General features: G+C 37.6%; 1 protein-coding gene across 1 annotated transcript; it reads left to right on the plus strand.

The window, feature by feature from the left end:
- Window positions 1-344: 344 nt before the first annotated feature.
- LOC140245342 (NEDD8-conjugating enzyme UBE2F-like) lies at window positions 345-15,870 on the plus strand. Its single transcript, XM_072324921.1, has 6 exons — window positions 345-427; window positions 7,064-7,236; window positions 9,101-9,234; window positions 10,072-10,142; window positions 11,919-12,009; window positions 14,641-15,870. Exons 2-6 carry the CDS (start codon window positions 7,080-7,082, stop codon window positions 14,752-14,754), a joined length of 567 nt encoding a protein of 188 aa, XP_072181022.1. The 5' UTR covers window positions 345-427; window positions 7,064-7,079; the 3' UTR covers window positions 14,755-15,870.
- Window positions 15,871-20,786: the final 4,916 nt, after the last annotated feature.

The raw sequence follows: 20,786 nt of genomic DNA on the forward strand, positions 1-20,786 counted from the left end.
CCACTAAAGGTCATCAAACCATGATAGGGTTTTGTGCTGAACGCAAGGCGATGTGCACACACTACGTACATATTACGTACGTGCTGTGTGTGGTGCAAGCAAAGAGTGTACGATCTTAATTTTGTATTGGTGCTAGGCGGAATTCCACTGTTAGCTGTACATGTACCGTATACCTGCACTAACTGCGCAGTGCAGTGTGTGTGTAATAGTGTGTGCATTTTGCAGCTACCTAGCTATACTAGCTAGCTAGCTAAGTTTGGCTAGTGTCACTGCGCTGCGGTAGTATAGTATGTGGTGTGTAGTCATCCCGGAGGAAACCCATAGACATAGCCCAGTACAGTATTCGAAAAGTACAGATGATCGACAGGATTTTACGAATTCGCACTCAACGTTGAATAAAGAAGGATTGTTTGTGCATCGTTTGTAGGTAAGGACACACTATGCTACTCTGTCTAGACTCTGCTTCATGGCCGTATCAGTACACAGTAAAATTTACAGCAGATGAGATTGTGAGAAGTGTTTCTTCAGTCCCACCGGTACCGGTACAAGTAACGTTCAGATTTTATACTTAGCCTTACTGACTCAAGTCACGAGACGGGCCTAACCAGGTTAGATAGATACAGTAAACACAGTGCTAAAGAGGAATGTATTTCCAATGACGTACATTATTAAGTTAGATCGACCTTGGACCACTATAACTTAAAATTTGTGCTAGATGTGGAGTGTTTAGCACAGCATCTAGACTGAGGAACTGGATTTTTACTTGCACCGTTCTATATTTTTAATGCACCAACATTAAGCATGCACTGCAAATGAGCACCTAAGTTCAACTCCTTAGCACTAACGTTACATCCTGACTTATGGATCCTGCTGAATATCTTCGTAGAAGTAGAAGAAGTAGAAGTGCATAGACAGAAAAATCCATCTGTCCGGAGGAGTCTTTTATTTTTTTTTTTGACGTTATTGCTCTCCTCTGACCTGTCAGATGGAAGTTGGTCTGGTAAAACTACTATCATCACTGTGTGGAAGCTCTAATCACTGTCTCTATGGAGAATTGGGTGAGGTACCTCACCTTTCTTGATTGCGTCTAATTCACAGCCCTACAGATCGGCAAATTTAAACTTGTATAGCAAAATCAGCATTTCAAGAATGCATTGCACTCAGATTAATGAATAATCCAACATTTTGGTAGAATTTTCATGAAAAAAAATGCAATTACCAGCCCGTCGCCACGGTACGGTCGTAACAGCTCTTCAACATATGAATCCATTAAGCCAATCACATGAGAGGTAGATTTCTATGTGTTTTTTATTAAAACACGTAGTGACGTACGCGTACCTCGCACGTGATTGGCTAACACTTAACAGATTCAAAATGGCGACTAGCAAACGGCAATGTTGCCATATGGATACAAATTTCTGCTATCTAACCTAGTTACTGTGAGTATTTCGATTGCACAATGTGAGAAAGTTTAATATACCAAGTATTGCTGCATGTGTCATGTCTTGTAAAATTTGTTTGAGTGTAAAAAAGCTGTAAGAAATTGGGTAGGTTATATGTGGTCTGTGCGCGACTGCTGGCAGAACAACCCTACAGGCACCAGCATCGTAGCCTTCAGTCTGTATAGGAGGGGATCCTTGAAGCCAGACACAGTCTCCACGGAACATATCCCCGACGACCAGATACAGACCGATCTTTCGGTCAACACAGTGCGGTGACTGTAATTTACATGCACGCAAACTAGTGTGTGGGTCGGTGACCGTATCAGTGCTGGTAGTAACCACAGGGCGCTCCTTGTACACAGTTAAAATTTTACTGTGGGAGTGCCCAGTGTTGAAAGAGTGCTGTCACTGAACGTTGGAAGACAAACCCAAATTTTAGCGGCTCTATAAGTTACATATTTCACCAGCAAAAGGCTTACTTTTATACTCTACATACATTTCCAATCTAATTCTTACTTGCCGTTCACTTGCACACTTTGAAACTGATCCCACAGTCTTGAAAAAAAAAGTTTTTCTACAAGTCCATCTCCATTCTCTCCATTCCTAGCGGGAGTTCCCTTCGTTTTTCGAAACAGCCTTTGGAAAAACACATAGCGCATTGGCGATATGAATATACGTGAAAGGCAGCAGTGTTTTTCGCCTTTGGACAAGGCCCTTTCGCTCTCACGCTGTCGCGCTCGGCTGGGATGTATCACTTCTTCATTCGCCCAGAAAGCAACGCAATACAAAGAGAAGGCCTTGTAAAAAGGCTGCATTGCACTCTGGTTAGCGCATGCGCACAGGTTTCAAATCCGGCGAACAGAGCAGTTGTCATTCTCACAGATTCCTCTTGACCGGATCATTTAAAATCATCAATTTTTACAGAAAGAGACTACTGGAGGAGCAAAACGTTCCATGGTAGAGGATAAAGCAGAGAAAAAGAAGAGAGTCCCGAATCGGACTACCTACCAATTGGAGAAATTTTGCATTTGCATCAAGTTGCTTGATCCTGTTTATTGTAATGTTAAAGAATCTTGGCTCTTTGTCTCCTCTATGCGAGCATCCCCAAATTCAGGGCTTTTAGTCTTTCTTGATACTCCTGGTGGCAAATATGTGGAAATTTGGCGTGTGGCTCTGTGCTGCTCAAGTTTCTCTAACAAGCCCTCATCTTTTTATCTCTTCAGAATAGCTAGTTCAGTGTTGGCTCTCGAGATTAAATCTTGGCTACATTGTCTGAGAAAGATTATGTATTTCAGCTGACTTTACTGTTGTGGGTGTTGACAACATTTAGAAAAGGCATGAGAAAGGTGTTGAGGGATGCAGCTGAATATGTGCAGAAAAACTAAAAATGAAGTGAATAGAAATATTTGATGCATATTTTGATCAAACAATTCCTGAATTTTTGATGTGTGAAGACCCATTTACAATGGCCAACATCATCATGGACGCAGAAACAGAATTAGATGTCAGGGCAAGTCCACCTTCATAGACATGTGAATTGAGTAAATGCAGCAATATTAGAAACATCAGTGAGAGTTTGAGGAATATCAGACAATCCTCCCAAAAGTTATAAATTTTTGAAGTTTGTGCTCAGTCACTGCTGAATGAGAAGACTACCAAAGCTTGTGATGTCATGCGTAGAACATGTAAAAGCAATTGAACATATTTTCACTATTCTCGCATAATATATTAAACGTTTGACTTGCCTCTTTCAGAAGGAAGGGGGAATAATATTACCCTCAACATGTACACACGCGTCTGTGACAAGTCGAGGAAATATGCACTTTTTTTCCAAAAATGAAATTTTATGAAATTCTTGTTATATTTTCCTTATGTCGTTCTGCGCATGTAACATTCAGTATTATGATGATAATTCATACCACAGAGTACTGAGTAATAAATGGAAAAAAAAATGAAATAAACATGGCCATACTATGATATTGCCATTTTTTCGTACCGGGCACTTCTTCATGGAGTGTATTAAATCATAGATGGCATATCCTTGACCACAAAGATGTCAAACAAGATCAATCTAAGCCAGGGCTCAATCAAATTGGTGTTGAGCCACTAAATTTATCTTTTGTTGTCCCAATTGGGCAACTAATGCAAGATTCAAAATGGATTGTTACTTTTGCTTTTATTTTAAAGGTAGGGAATCCCATTTGCATGCCCTAAATGAAGAGTTGTATAAATACAGTGGTATGTTGAAGAGAGTATCATTTTAGAAACTCCCATAAAGTATTGAAAGTGGAAGGTAACATTTAGTACATTTTTATTGACCGTTAGATTTTGAATTGAATTTTTTTCGGGGCTCACCGTAAATTCCAGTACATTACTAGGCTACCTTTGCAGACCCATGCACTGCATGTGTGTCCATCATGTATATTTTGTGAAGAAAGTTCATCAAAACTTATAAACATTTCTATGTATACATTCTTGCTACACACTTTATATGTTATTACATCAGCTCTTATACTTTTAGATTTGTGTTTATAGATAAAAAAATACAGAAGACTGCAACAAAAAGGCTTAAGTGTGGCTGACACACAGAACTACTGAGTAGTTGAGTTTTGTGCATTATTCAAATTGTAGATAACTGTTGACTTCCAAATTTCTCAGCAGTGGCCTAAACAAGTCCCCTGAGGTTCATATTTAATGTTTTGCTGCATTTTGGGAGGTCTGTAAAAGGTATCCCCTACCTTTGAGCCACTACATTATATATTTAAGCCACTGAAAGTTTGGATTAAAACAATTTTAGTGGCCCAAGCAGGCCCCCAGATAAAAAGCTAGTGGTGAGCCCAGGCTAAACACATAATGTTCTACTATACTTCCGCCATTTATATTTCAGCCATTTATAAAATCTCATATTTGGTAAATCTTTGTTCTTGATAACCATCTGTCTCGTTATCAAATTACTCGAAGTGAATGAAAAAAAAAAGTGTGTCATGTGTGACAGTAGTGAATGATATCAACAAGGAAACAGACACCTGATACTACAGTTAGAGGGAATGTAACTCTTGTTTTCATTGTCGTATTATAGGGCAGCAAATGAGTATCCAGGGTTTGTTTTTCCTCTTTGTGTGTGTGTGTGTGTGTGTTTATTCAACACACAGACAATGCATACAGCATTAGTGTGAGCCATGACAGTACTGAACATAAGCTAGACAAACAAAACACCAGTGGGGGGGGGGGGGGAAGACTTTTTAAAAAAATGAACAGACATGTTGAATTTTCAGAATGTTGCTGTCAGTCCAAATAGATATTTCATGTGTACAAAATGAAATTCAAGAGTAGTTAAGCAAATATTTAGACTTGACTTTTATAAAATTACAAGTAACTGATTTAAAAATATATGTCCAGTGGATAATAAATGAGTACACGAATACAGGAATACTGGGGACTTTCTCACGCAGGTTCCAGTGATGTAGGTTTTAGATTACTGGTAACCATTTGGGTACCACTGTCTCAAAGTACATTATATTGGATCTTTAGACAGATTGCCTGTGGGAATGGCTGTATTTGATCCTAATACTGTCAGATTGCCTGTGGGAATGGCTGTATTTGATCCAAATACTGTTTATACTTTCCAGATATCCAATTTGGTTCTAGTTGTCCAGAACACTGTTTATAGTTTTGCGTACTTTGCTGTAAATGATAATGAGTCACTGAACCATGCACACTAAGCATCGTATACGGTACATGTATGTATCGTGTGTGCACATACAGGTAAATATCTAGCGAAATTAAAAAGCAACCAATACAAAAGTAATTCCTAGTACTCTGCTGAAACCAGTGCTGATATGAGCTTCCATACCTAATAATGGATACGATATCAGCATGATGTTTTTGTGGTTGGTTGGTTGTTGGGGGGGGGGGGGGGGGGGGTAATTGGAGGAATTACTTTTGCATGTCTTTTGAATCTCCAAAGGATGATTAAAATTAGACTTTTGAAAAGTCACCAACCCAAACAACACAGCAAAAATGACATTAGGGAAGGATTGTTCCTGCCAAATGCTCTTTAGTAAATTGTCCGACCACTGCTCCTGATACTTGTAAATAAAATTCAGGTTTGCCTTCTTTTAGTTTTTCAGGTATCGCCATGTATTTCCTGGTTATTTTGTATTAAAATACATGAACAAGTGAACACTGGTTTACACATTGTAGCAAACAGCCACTGATTTGCATTTAACCAGCCTAACATCAAGTGTTTATGTGTAAAATGTTCTATTCAAACCCTGAATCTCTGCTCAGGAAGGACTGTGGAGGGAAGTGTCCTATCAAATCCTTGCACACATAATGCAACAACCATATGAACAGGAACGATATCGGTCTTCTTTATTTTGCACGAAGTAAACAGGAAGAATACCATGATAACTCTCATATAGATTCTCTACTGTTAGAGGTGTGTCAATTCAACAGATTGATCACGTGATGTTTGTGATACTGTAAAAGTGGATATTTTCGCACGAGTACTTTTTCGCGCTCGGCCAGGTAAGCTGAATTTCACTTGTTTTTAATTCTGCGGAATCAGGACATTAACTACTGGAACATATGGCATGCAAAAATATTTGCATGCTTTTATTTTCACATTAGCTTCAGGTTGCGCGAAATGCAGGAAAATTTCCACACCGCAAAAATTTCTGCTTTTACAGTAATCAACTTTTTAGATACCAACAAATATTCACTTTCTTTTCAAACATTTGTCATCATTTAAAGGGATTGTATAGTATTGGTTGAGGTGAGGATTCAGCTTTGTACTTGTTGCGAGATATTCAGTAACCACTTTATGAAATGCTAAAGAGCATATCGTCGCTGGGGCAACAAGACTTCGTATCTACAAAATGTCAAATGTTCAGGAGAGCCAAAAAACATGGCGGCCAAAGCACTGTGGCGAATGGGATAGCCTTTCCTTTGACATGCCGTGGTGGCTTATTTTTTGGAGTAAGACAGTTGGGATTTGGACAGGACATCACTTAACCCATTATTTGACCATTAATCCAAAAAATTCATTTTCACCAAAATTGCAGATACAACTGTACAAGGTCTTGTCACCCCAGCGACAATATGTAAGTCTTAAAAAAAATCAAAGTTTATTTGATGAAAACCAGTTTTGAAATGGCTGAAATATCAACAAAAAGAAAAAAAAAAACACAAAGTAAAACAAAGTTATCCCAATAAAAGGGGGGGGGGTCCCACCTTTTATTATGATCATTTTGTTTGTCTCGGCCATTTCAAAGCCAATTTTCATCATGCGCTTTCATATTTCATTAGAAGTTTTTCATTATTTCAACGACAACAAAAAATTATCTTAAAAAGATGTTAGAAACCTCAAACCCCATATCAACCAAAACTGAACCATCCCTTTAAAAGTTGCTCCATACAAGCTTTACTTTTTTTTTTTCAGACATTTGTCATCATTTAGAAGGTTGACCCTTCAGTGAATAGTACCCTTGCTCTGATATTGTTTGGTAATGTAATAACATTTTCTTGCATTATACAAACTCATGACTTTGGCTTTCAGAGAATTGTGACCTCATATGCCAACTAAAAGAGACTCTCATTCCTTTCTATTGTTAAATCAGTCCTCTCAGACCTAAGATGATCACACTGTCCAAGAAACTGAAGGAGGATGCTGCCAGGAAGGCGGCTGGAGCCACCTCGAAGTCTTCCGACCTGAACAATGCCACCAAGAGGGTATCCATCAGAGACCGACTTCTGGTGAAAGAGGTCCCAGATATGGAGTCACATTTACCAAGTAAGTCTCCTTCTGGCACAGCTGATGTTTGTATATTACACATAGCATCAATGTTTGAGCATGGTTACTGAGTGAGATAAATCTAATACACTTTGAAGGAAAGATGGATAAACAACAGTAATACATTGCTTAGAAAGTGAAGAGTAGGTTGTAGAGCCCCTGTGATCACCTGAAACATTTCAGTAAAACAGGTGTTCTCTTTGTTGGACTGCTTGTGTAGATCCATTTTGTTTTGCGTCAATATTGAACAACATCAACAACAACAAAATGTGTCAGGTATCCTTATGCGTATCCTTTTACTGGTAGAATATCCCTGCAATTTTGTGTGTCAGAAGAATAACGTCTCCCAACATTGTGAATGAAATCTTACAGTATACACCTCAGAGGTGTAAAATTTATTTTTTTTTTAACTACACTGTAGTGTATCCCCATGTTACTCAAGAATACTCTTCCTTTTTGTACTGAGAATAACAGTGGAATTTTTATCACGGTCCGAATAAATTCACTGGAAATATATAATATTGCTTCCCCCTCCTTCATTAAGAAGTTTCCAGTTTTATCATTCTGAGGAGAGGTCTGATTTACCTACCTCTAAAATATACCAGCTCATGAAAAGAATCCAATTTTAGGGGTTACAAAAGGGACACGGTATGAGCTTTAACTCCGCTGCTTCACTCACCAGTCACAATCATATCGAAAGTATAAGGCATCAGCATGATCGAGTACACCACTGTCCAGGACATGATTCATTATCACAATCTATACTTAGCTTTTACAAATCACACATAATGTATGAACTTTCTATTCCCCTGGGAATTGTGTCTCTTGCATGTGAGAGCCTATGGCTAATATAACAAATATGTTATCCTTTGATGGGAAGAGGAATAAGAAGAAGCAAAAACAATATTTGAATCAGTGGGTAGACTTGATGTAGTGATGGATCAGAAATGCTTTTAAAGGAGGTGGTGGTATTACAACAAACATAGAAAACAGATCTGACAGGTTGTCTTAGATCTATGTGTTAGACCCCATTCACAGAAGTCTGTTACCCTTGAGCAGGTGGTTCCCTCTTCTGTTTTGTGTAAAAGATTATTGATGCATGCCTCAGTATTTGCTTGCTGTTTACCATGCTTTTGCTGAAGGCAATGTTTTCTAGCATATTTGCTGCATAATCCTCTTCCATTGTAGACTGACATCAGTAGTTCTGGATAGAATTTAGCTATAAATATATTCAAGACTCTCAATTTGACAAAACAATGCAGGGGTAATGATCATAATGTCTAGATTTTCATAGTTTCAAAGGGTGATTGCTTCAAATTGTCTTGCTTGTATAGCAAGTCATCCTGGCACTGGAAAATGTCCAGAAAATAGCTTCCATGTAGGGAATTTGATACCAGTTGTTTGAGAAGTGGTCAGGGTTTATTTCAGTTATTTGTGATGTATTGATAAGACAAATAGAATAATTCCAAGAACCTATACCTAAGCTAGGATTGGTATGTGGTGCTTTATGGCTATATACCATGTATCTTTAGTGGGAAACCTGGGCATTCATTTCATGTGAAGTACTTGTAAGGTATTGGTATTACCTTAGATCAAAATGTTCAAGCTCAAGAATGCTGGTTGCTTCCTACATTTGATGAGAGCTGCCTGTAAGCACAGACTCACTAATACAAAATTGCAAATTATCAGTCAAATGTGTATATTCATTATTTATGTCATAACTGTTGTTTATAACAGTTACTTATCAGTCACAGTAAAATCTAATGTACGGTACAATTACTGTTAACAATATACAGGGTGTACATAAATACGCATGCCATACAATATTTGTTTGTACATGTACAATGTATGTGGTCATTTTCAGAGTCCTGTAAAGTCAGCTTCCCAGATGTCCATCAACTCCACCACTGCTTCCTAACTATATCTCCAGAGGAAGGCTACTGGAAAGGGGGCAGATTTAAATTTGAGCTCACTGTACCTGAAGAATACAACATAGTGGTGAGTATCTGGGACTGCAGTATGTACGTGTACACTCTTTTCTTCCTTGGTATTGACAGTTACATGTGTCAAGTTTGGAACAAACAATATCCACATCTTGCATGGCAAACAGAATCTAAAAGTAAAGCATTTTTAAATCGACTAATGTTGCAAAAAAAAACAAAAACAAAAACAAAAAAACCTACTGCCCCAGTCTTTTTTTTTTCTGCAAAAAGGCAATCAAAGAGAGCTATCCACATTATGATTTGAATTACTGATTATGCAACATGTCACATATCATTGCAGGGCTTGATATTAGTGGTGGCCCGATAGCCCAGGGCCACCAAATTATTCTTTTGTTGGCCCTGGGCTTTCCGGCCAAATTATTCTTTTGGTGGCCCAATCTGACACTTGAGATTCAAAATGGATTGTTATGTTTCTGTTTATTTTGGACCACTACATTTCTATTTCTTGTCACCATAATTTCAGATTTAAAGATTTTAGTGGCCTGAATGGGCCACCAGAGAAAAAAGTCAGTGTTGAGCCTTGCATTCATTGTACAGACTAGCAGTGTGAAACAACATTGCCAAATTTTGTATGCAACTGTAAATGCTTAAAACTCATCAATACATATGGGTTAACAAGGCTTGAATTATCATTTTTCTATTTCCTCGTAGTTTTCAGAACAGGAATCATTTGGCCCTACAGTCATTTTTGGGCTAAACCTTGCTCTCACCTACAATTTTTTCTTATCCACAATTAAACCTCCCATGATATTTAGTGTTCTATATGCATCTATGTTGAAATGTCTGTGATGAAATTGACTTATTCTCTCTTTCTTCATTGCCTCTAATACAGCCTCCAAGGGTCAGATGTAAGACAAGAATATGGCATCCCAACATCACTGAAGAGGGTCAGATCTGTCTCAGGTAGAACCATATAATTCCTCTCGGTCTGTCCGTATGGTTTCATCAGTTTGGTGCTGTATAGACTGATCTGACACAGCAGAGCATCCGCTTTTAAGTGTAGTGTCCCAGTTGCACATGTGTATCCTTCATGCATGATATATATTGCAGCAGGCGCAAGCTGGTCGCTATATTCCAATATATCATGCATACGCTGTACGCATGCACACAAGGAACACCACAGCAATGGCAGATTATTGCTGTCAGGTCCTATCAGTCTATAAGTATTATAATCTTATCGGTCTGGGGTTAATATATATCTGTCTGCATTGGTAGAAAGAAAGCAAAACAATACAAAGCTACTTGCCTGCTGTGTTTGTCAAGCAGAGAGACCTTGTGTGCCAAAAGAGAGAGAGCTACCACAATATGATATGGTTCAGGATTGCCTAACAACTCTCCTTCATCAATAGGACACCGGCAAGGCCAAAAGAGCAGCAAATGACATTGAAAGAAACCATGATTGCATGGTTCAGTCTGCTGAGACATCTGTTTAGGAAATGTCTATACCTGAGATGCTGACTCCTGGGTTACTGCTTCACAAAAATCTAGCTAGGGATATTGTCAAAGTGGATATTTTCACATTCCTTTTCAAACTCTGCCAGGTAAGATGAGTTTTGAATTATGCAAATTCAAGACATGACTACTGGAACATATAACAGGCAAAACTATTTGCGTGCTTTTATTTTCACGCTGGTTTCTGGTTGCGTGAAATGTGCGAAAATTTCAGCACCTTAAAAATTTCCACTCTTACAATATTCTAAAAAGTAGGCAAGAACCTTGTTCTTAGTTAACCCGTTGAGGACGGACTGATTTTGCGATAACATGCATTTCCCATAGACAGTTGCCCAAGTATTGTCAGGACTCATCTTCAACAGGTTAATATCTTCCTCTCCATTTGCATTGCTCTGATGTGTCAGCAGATTGATAAACCCTTAGAGGTTTCCCTTTTCATGTCTCGGTGTAGTGTAATGATTAGTTGTGTATTTCCATACTTTCATTAATTTAGACAATATTGTAATCAAATGTTGTCTCAATTCCCACTCATTATTACTTCTGGTAGTATAATTTTGGATATGTCTCCTTGTTTGTGCGCAGACTCAAAAGAAAGTTCTTGTGTGAATGCGCATAGCCAACTGGTAATGCAAACAATGTGAAAGGTTGGTTAATCATGTTAACTGACCCTACGTTCAGACGATCCTCCGCTTTATGGGGGCCGTTTGGAGAGTTTTACAGTCGACCGTCCATACATGCATTGAAATCCCCCACTGAAAGGGGGACAAAATCGCGGGTGGTGTTTTCAGCTGAGTGATAGGTCACTGTATGTGGCGCTGTATGGCGTGCGATTGCAAATTCATACGATAGCAACATGTACAGCACCTGATTGCCTACTTCGCCACAACATGTCAAGCATGCGCACTTCTGAGGAAAACAGCTGCACGAGAGATCAAGGTCAGTCCCACACCAGAATTTTGTTGCTGGACTTGACAAGCTTGCCAGGGGAGTGGGGAATGTCCCACCGAGCGTTCACATGATGGAATTGCCAGGGAAAGTCCTGGCAAACAGGACATTCCCCGCAAAGCGGGGGATCGTCTGAACGCAGTGTCAGTTAACAAGTTGATGATACATACATTGTATGTGTGACATTGTCATTCATTAGTCCTCATTTTATGTGTGTCTGTCTGCCTCTCTCACACTGTATATCTCTCCCTCTCTCCTTTTTCTCACTCTATCTCTCTCTAGTCTTCTTCGAGAACACTCTATGGATGGAACAGGCTGGGCACCCACCAGGACACTAAAAGATGTCGCCTGGGGACTCAACTCACTCTTTACAGTAAGTATTACAGAGGAAATCCACCCCAAGAATAAATAAACTCCAAAAGAAAGACCTTAAAAAAATCCAGACAGAACATTTTTCCAAAAATGACAAAAATTGGATAAGAAATGTGGAATATTTTTGAATCGTTTTTTGAAATATTTTGAAATTTCACATTTTTTGGGAAAACATTTCTTGACCAGTCCTTATGAACATGCAAATGACCCAGTTGATGATATCATGCCCCCACAATTTTTCATGTATGTTATTATATGAAATTCAGAAAATTGTTATTTTTAGGTAATGCAGGTAAAAGCATATTCCCATGCCAGAATGTATCAGAGGTAACATTTGTTTTGTTTTGTTTTTGGTTTTTTTGGGTGGTTTTATGGCAAGTTTTATACTTACACGGCTGATATAAGAGATTTTTGTCATTTGTGTATATGAAATGAATAAGAAATTGTGAGAGCATGACATCATCAACTTGCTGATTTGAATATTCATGACAACTGGTCAAGAAGTGTTTTCCCAAAAATGTTGAAATTTCAGAATGTCATAACTTCTGTATTTGTTATCCAATTTTGATCATTTTTGTACTGTTCTGCAGGGATTCTTTTTTTTTTAAATCTCCTTCTTATGAAATTGAATACATTTTGGAGTGGATTTCTCCTTTATCGAGTTGATGAATAGGCCTTGAGATGTTATCTTAACAGCAGTCACTTACTGTAAAACAAATTTGTGCATTCATGATAATTTTGTAAAATTTGCAAGGAGCCAAGATTCATAAAGTTAAAATGCACATAAAAGTTCTTGGCTACACTATCTATTATACATCATTGAATGCCAGTTGCAGTTCGCATAATTTTAAGTTGCGATAAAGGCCGTTGGCTCCAATTCAAGAAAATTCACGCTGCAAACATTTCTGGTTTTCCAGTACTGTTTTCTGCTTTAGCATGAGCTGTATTTAGACTGAGTGATGTGCCAATTACAGCATCAACATAAAGTATTATTGGCCAAGCTTGAAATATGGTTTTACCCAGTGACTGTGTGTCAAAGGAGAATTTGCTGTTCTTCATACAAACTGAACCCAGTCCACTCCCTAATGCTGTCAGTTTTTATGGACTAAGATATTGTTGTTTAATTGTTGACAGTATGATTTTAAAGGTAGGGAATCCCATTTGCATGCCTTAAATGAAGAGTTGTATAAATACAGTGGTATGTTGAAGAGAGTATCATTTTAGAAACTCCCATAAAGTATTGAAAGTGCAAGGTAACATTTAGTACATTTTTATTGACCGTTAGATTTTGAATTGAATGTTTTTCGGGGCTCACCGTAAATTCCAGTACATTACTAGGCTACCTTTGCAGACCCATACACTGCATGTGTGTCCATCATGTATATCTTGTGAAGAAAGTTCATCAAAACTTACAAACATTTCTATATACATTCTTGCCACACACTCTATATGTTATTACATCAGCTCTTATACTTTTAGATTTGTGTATATAGATAAAAAAAATACAGAAGACTGCAACAAAAAGGCTTAAGTGTGGCTGACACACAGAACTACTGAGTAGTTGAGTTTTGTGCATTATTCAAATTGTAGATAACTGTTGACTTCCAAATTTCTCAGCAGTGGCCTAAACAAGTCCCCTGAGGTTCATATTTAATGTTTTGCTGCATTTTGGGAGTTCTGTAAAAGGTATCCCCTACCTTTAAGGCATAATCATTTGTTGTTGTTTTGGGGGTGTGTTGTTTTTTTCCCCTTTTTCACATTATGGCCAAATGCAAATGCAAAGACAAATATTTCCCTTTCCTGTTGGCTGCTGCATACCACTGGTCAGGCTGAATCTAGAGTGCATCATGAAGGTCAGTTTTGGTTCTAAATTGAAGCAAAAACTGCCACAAAGTGACAAAACGTGATTTAATGAGAGATAGAGGGATCAGTATATCTATTAAAGATCTCTATGATAATATCGGATCTTTAAAGGACAAGTACACCTTCATAAACATAAGGATTGAGAGAATGCAGCAATATTAGTAGAACACATCAGTGAAAGTTTGAGGAAAATTGGACAATCGATGAAAAAGTTATGAATTTTTAAAATTTTTGTGTTGGAACCGCTGGATGAGGAGACTACTAAGCTCATGATGTCATATGAGTACAACAGTATAAAGAAAATGTAAAGAAAATTCAACATATTTTCACTTTTCTCGCATAATAAAAAAACACTTGACTTGCCTCTTTCTGAAGGCAATGGGAATAATATTACCCATTACATATGTCAGTAACGAGTCAAGGGAATGTGTACTTTTTTCAAAAGATGAAATTTTGTGAAATTCTCTTTATATTTTCCTTATATTGTTGTACGCATGTGACATCATACACTGCAGTAGTCTTCTCATCCAGCGGTGACTGCACAAAAACTTCAAAAATTCATAACTTTGAACGGATTGTCCGATGTTCCTCAAACTTTCAATGATGTGTTCTACTAATATTGCTACATTCTCTCAATCCTTATGTTAATGAAGGTGAACTTGTCCTTTCAGTGTCCATGTTGTGATGGCTACCAAATCATGGTTTCTGTTTGTCTTATTGGTTCCCTTGCTGTTACGTGGTCTATGTCTGTCCACTTCTCTTCGTGCAGGACCTGCTAAATTTTGATGATCCCCTGAACATCGAGGCAGCTGATCTTTATCTTCGAGACAAGCGAAGTTTTGAGCTCAAAGTCCAACAATTTGTCGGGAATTATGCCAGATGACACCGTCTCCAAAATTGTGCAACCTTTTTATTTTAGATATGTAATTAAGAGGAAATATACTTGTGTGAGGATTTACATATTGTAAAGCAGATCTAATTTATTACACATGTAGATAAATCTTGCATTACATTTCAGTGACGTGCGGCATTGTTAAAACTGAGTTGTAACGAAGAGGTTTTAGCATGATATTAAGTATTTGGGTATATTTTGAGAAATGGTGTCTTCATTTTCTGTGGAACTCTCACACGTGTTGTGTCTTACCAGCTGGTCTCCTGTCTGACTTAGATTGGAAAAGTATTGAAAGTGCTGAATCTGGTTTCAGGCTACGAGGGATATCTTTGGTTTTCGGTTGTCCATGTAGTCAATATGAAAATCTACAAGTCACACCATCGAGCTACATTTTCTAAATAGATACACATTTCGTTCAAAGGGATACTTTCATTGTTCACACCTCATACATTTTCAAAGTTTAAGAACATATCCTCATGAATAAGCTTAAGTTTCAATTTCACTGCATTCTGCAATTTTGTCCACATAAAAGAAAAAAAAAGGACATGTCAAAGAGTATTAGCAGGAAAGAAACAAAACAAAACAAAACACTGGAATCAATGATCCTGGAGTGTAGATTCACTACAAAGATTTTTTGTAATAAGGTTATACAAAAAAAAAGATGGAATGGTTCTACTATTTTAAGAATGTGCTACTTCATGTTGTGGTTACATCTTGAACAACACTTGACTTAATTTAAAAAAAGGGAGAACAATCTGTGAATAACTGCACTATAGTTAGTCTAAGACTAACTGTACTTTTTGCTAGTATGTCAAGCCATTACATGTATTCATGTATAAAAAGCATTGGCAAAGAAAGTGAATTTTGTTTTTGTACAGTATTTTGATAAAAGTAATCTGATATCAAAAGTATCTGATAACAAGATTTCGTGTGACAAAATATAAGAGTTCATAGTTTTCATTTCCTATTCACATGATGGACAGGGCAAGACAGGAGATGATGTAACAAGTTATGGATATCAGCTGTGTAGAATATCCTGACAACTTTTTTACTTGAAGCACTTGATCATCAGCACATAGCATAAAATGTACTTTGTATTGTATAAATGGTATTCCCTCCCCCCCCCCCCCACACACACACACACACACACCCTCTGGTTGGCATGTCATACCGAAAGTGTAAGCAGATGCGACAGACTTGTTGATCACAGAATGTTTGCATGTGATGAAACTCTTGTGACCATGTTGTGACCAATGCTAAGATGGCATGCTGTGTAAATGGCTAAACTGTGTGTGCTGCCATCTTGAGTTGAATTTGATACAGTGTGACATATCAATGACTTCCTTCAGGCATTTGTAAACTAATTTGACAAACACTTCTTTTCATGAAAATTTACTTCAAAGCTGTCCCCCCCCCCCCCCCTGCCTTGCCACAAAGTGCATTTCACTTTGACAAGACAAAGGGAAAACAAATACAGACATATAACAATTCTCTTTCTCTAGAACATGTTTCCCCACGATGAGGATAAACCTCTGTCTTAAAAATTGAGAGCACATATGTGAAAGAGGGCAAATGATGAGGAAAATTATTGGATGTGGCGATGATTTCAACTCTTTAAACAATTCAGTTATGTACCAGTGTGTCTTGTGTAGGAAGATATGTGGCCACTGAGAGGGGTCTTTGCTATTATGTTTAAACTCATGTATAGATATCATGAAGATGGATCAGGATTGTTTTTCTTTTTTTCTTTTTTTTTTTTTTTGTCTAGTGTAGTGCAAAAATATGTATACTGTTCAATTCTGTATATTTTGACTGGTATGCAGGTATGAATGACGTTTTAATTTCCTGAATAGTGCTTGCCATAATCATATTTGTCATGAAATGACTCAAGTCTATTTTTGTTTGTTTTTTTCCCATTTTTTTTTTTTTTTTTTTTAGCACGGGAAGAAATGTGCAAAGCAGTGCAGTCAGGTTTGCAGAAAGTTGATTATGATTATGTCATTTAAACAGGGGGAGAATATTTTGTGCAATCTTGTTAGCATCCTGGCTAAATGGGAAATACAGCAACGACTGTGCCTTATGTTTTACAGCCAGTATACCACAGTCTGAATCTAGTCTGCCTTTTTGAACCATCTTTGGCACTATGGATGATCATCTTTTATGATGACATCAAAAATATATTTCGCAGTGCTTATATTCTGTAATAAAAGAAAAAACTGTTTTAACAACATGCTAACTGATAACCATCAACTATGACCAATTATTGTGATATATCATTGGTAAGTTATGCCATCATCAAAAAAGATGTATGCATTAGGCTTTCTTCCATCTAGTATTACTAATCTATGAACTGCTGCACACTGTATGTACTGCTCTCTCATTGATCATTGTACAGGGAATTACTGCTTCTTGGGTTTCCCTTGTTTTAAGGAAGATTATGGGAATATTGATGTAAAGCTGGGACGTGTGCCATGAAATTGATGTCGTATTTACTCTGAAAATGTCAAAACTTGTATTTGTCCATGTACATTGTATGCTTAATGACAGGTCGGGTTACATGGGTAGTTTGTTTTACAATCAGGAACATATACACTATTATGAATGGTGATAATAAAGAAATATACAATGTACTGAGAGGCGCTGTGTGAAATTTTGGACTCTGAGGTCTCAAAAGAATAGCATTATTTTCTGTCACCAATGACTCCGTAATTTTAATTGTGACCCAAAATGGTGCTTGGTTTATTTGTTTTATATCCCTGCAATGAATCTTGTGATAAAAGGTAGTGACATTTTACAACAACAAAAAAATAATAATAATGAATAAGTATTTCAGTGCAGATGATCAGTGTACAATGATGATGTGCGAGACCAATACTGATGGCACTTTACACACGCTATCAAGGAAACAACATGGATCGATCCCATATGTATGAAGACATTCATCGATATATGCAGTAATTGTGCACTATACCATGAGTGTTGTATGGTATAGTGCAATTTTCTTCATTGGCACTTTGTTTTCAACAGCTTGCAGTGTTATGTTTGGTTACATGTTGCTATGTGTAGATCGATTACTGATGAGGATTCCATTAATGAGGGGTATGAAAACAGATGTATGATTATGAAAGCAAAGTTATACTAACGTAAGCAGAATGATTAAGGTTAGTACTTTGAGGTAACACCCGGGCTGTCTCGTGAAGACTTGGTGACCACTAGAAGTGGGTGGGGTGCTAACACCATGGGTCCAATCTTTGGGTTGTGATGAGATACAAAATAGTCTTGCATTAAAAATATAAGTATGTATATATGTATGTATGTGCTGACATCTGCTGGCTGTGCATACTTACATCACAAACTTTAGTGTTGCATAAACACTCTCGTCCATATTTTTTTTCTGTTTCATTGCATTTCAACACATTTCATGAGCCTGAAGTTGTTTCGAGGTATAGTTATCATAATATGCATTTAAAAGTAAAAGTTTCATTAGATTATGAACATTGATGTCTTTGTTATGCATGGATACATTGATCTGCACACAAAACAATCAGTATGATATATTTTTATTTGCTTTTTTTTTAGGAAGGGGGGAGGTGGGGGTTCTTGATAACATGGCATGGCATAATATGCAGGAATTTTGCTTATTATTGCCTGCAATTGTGTTGTGTTGATATTTGTATCTGTCATGTATAGCCCTTTTTACACTTGTGTTTCTTAACCCCGCACTTTCTCTGACCCAGGACTATCGTTAGTCCCGTACCAATTTTTTCAGCTTTTTACACTCGCCAATTAGTCCTGTACTAAGCTCTTGTCCGGGGTTAAGGAGAAAATTGACCTTTTTACACTCGTATTTCTTAGTCCGGTACTTTCCAAACCACATGAATATTCATGATTACGCTGTGTACTGTACACGTACACGCACGCACCGGCAGCACTTGATTACCTCGTTTCTGATTGGTCAGTGAGGGTCGGACTTCGTCTCCGTCGCTTAGCCCAGGATTATTTTTTCGTTCTGTTTACACTCACTTACTTGGCACCGCAATTGCGGTGCTAACCCTGCTATTTTGCAGGGCCAGATAGTACGGGATGGGGCTAGCCCACTTTGGCAAAAACGAGTGTAAACAGAAAGTGGGCTAAGGATAGTCCCGTACCAACGGTGGGGCTAAGGGGGGGGGGGCCTTAGCCCCACCGTTGGTACGGGACTAAGCAAAAATTTACAAGCGTAAAAAGCCCTTATGAGAGAGGAATTATGGTGCACTGACATGTGTAAAAACCCTTTAAAGCTTACTACAGCTCTGTAATGATTTGTCAGCAATGGTGCTGTGAACATCAGTATTTTCTTAGATCTGCTCTATTGATTGTTTTGCTGAAAGTCATGGGAATCCAATCACTTGTATTTCATGTGTATACACAGAATTATGATATATAAAAGCCAATTGCACATCAATTTGAAATGAAATTTGAAAATGACTAGATATACTGTTGACTAGAAGCCTACCAAGACACATTTCAGAATGCCACATGTTGGTTAGATTGTTTTCATCCAAAGAGGTTATTAGGTACAATTAGGTACTAGAGTGCTTACTCGCCACACGCCCTGTATAACTACTCTAGCATATGAGCAGTCAAGCAGCGGCGAAATCAAGGCGTGTGGACTTGCCTAAAAGTTCAAAAGTTCAAATACACTCTGTACAGTTGTTCTATGAGCGCGCAGAGCACACATGCACAAAGTGAAGTTCACCATTACTAAATAGGGCACTCCAACCCTCTGTGTGATCACAGACAGAGACATAGTCCGCCCTCTATAGGCAGCAAGTATATAACCTCTTTGTTTTCAACACAGTACAGCAAAGATCAGGATTACACTTTTGTCATTTAAGCCATTTGGAAGTACATGTATTTTCAACTTATTTGCTAAAGTTCTGGTACATCAGAGTCGCACAAGAGTTAATAGAAACAAAACAAATGAAACAAAACAGTTAACTTTTTACGATTGCACCTCGTGAGCATCGCTAGGACATATTTCACTTCTTAGTCTCCGCAGAATTTGATCAAAATGAAACTTTTAGTAGCACAAAAAGAAATAATAAAAATTTTTCTTAACCCGTTGAGGATGGTTTGATTTTGCTACAACACATATTTCCCATAGACACTTGCCCAAGTATTCTCGGGACTCGTCCTCAACAGGATAAGTTACAGGCAAGTTCATTAGAAATTAGAATATTTATGAAACATCCTATAATCCTCTCAGAATCCTCCAGATGTCTTCCAGTTGTCTGTATACAAAATATTAAAGGGGATGGCTAGTAACTGATCAGTGGGAATCAGTGGGAATGCTGGAGGATGATTGTTCCAATCCTTGTGGGATTTATTTAAGAGTACATTATATATCTATTGTTGTGTGAAAATAATTTGCTTCAGAATGGTCTCATATTCAAGTAATGTGCAGTTTAATGTTTCCAGATTAGCGTGCCTGGTCAGTGACGGGGCATTAATTTGCACATTACTTGAATATGAGACCGTTCTGAAGCAAATGAATTTCACACAACAGTAGATATATAATGTACTCTTAAATGAATCCCACAAGGACTGAAACAATCATCCCTCAGCATTCCTACTGATTCCCACTGATCGGTTACTCGCCCTCCCCTTTAATGTTCTAATTCTTCAGTTTGTTTGTGACCACAAATTCATTGATGCTACTCTACATGTTTTATCTTATGAGTCATTACTTGACACTAATTAAATGTTTACTTTTTTTATATGCATATGTTGGCTTTTTTCCTGCAAGTGAGAGGAAATGGATGAAGAACTAATAGAAAAACAAGATGAGTAAAGTAAGTAACCCCCAGCCATATACACTAAAGTTTATATAACATCAGACTGTCAAAACTCTCAAACAACACATGACATCAAATTCATGGTATAGTTTTTGTCAGGGCAGATGTCTGCAAGTCATCAAATACTGGATTTCAGAAATGTTAATGCTTTTATGACCATGTCATCACAGAGATCATCATTTGCTT

Source organism: Diadema setosum, chromosome 22 (genome assembly GCF_964275005.1).
Source record: "Diadema setosum chromosome 22, eeDiaSeto1, whole genome shotgun sequence".
Taxonomy (NCBI): Eukaryota; Metazoa; Echinodermata; class Echinoidea; order Diadematoida; family Diadematidae; genus Diadema; species Diadema setosum.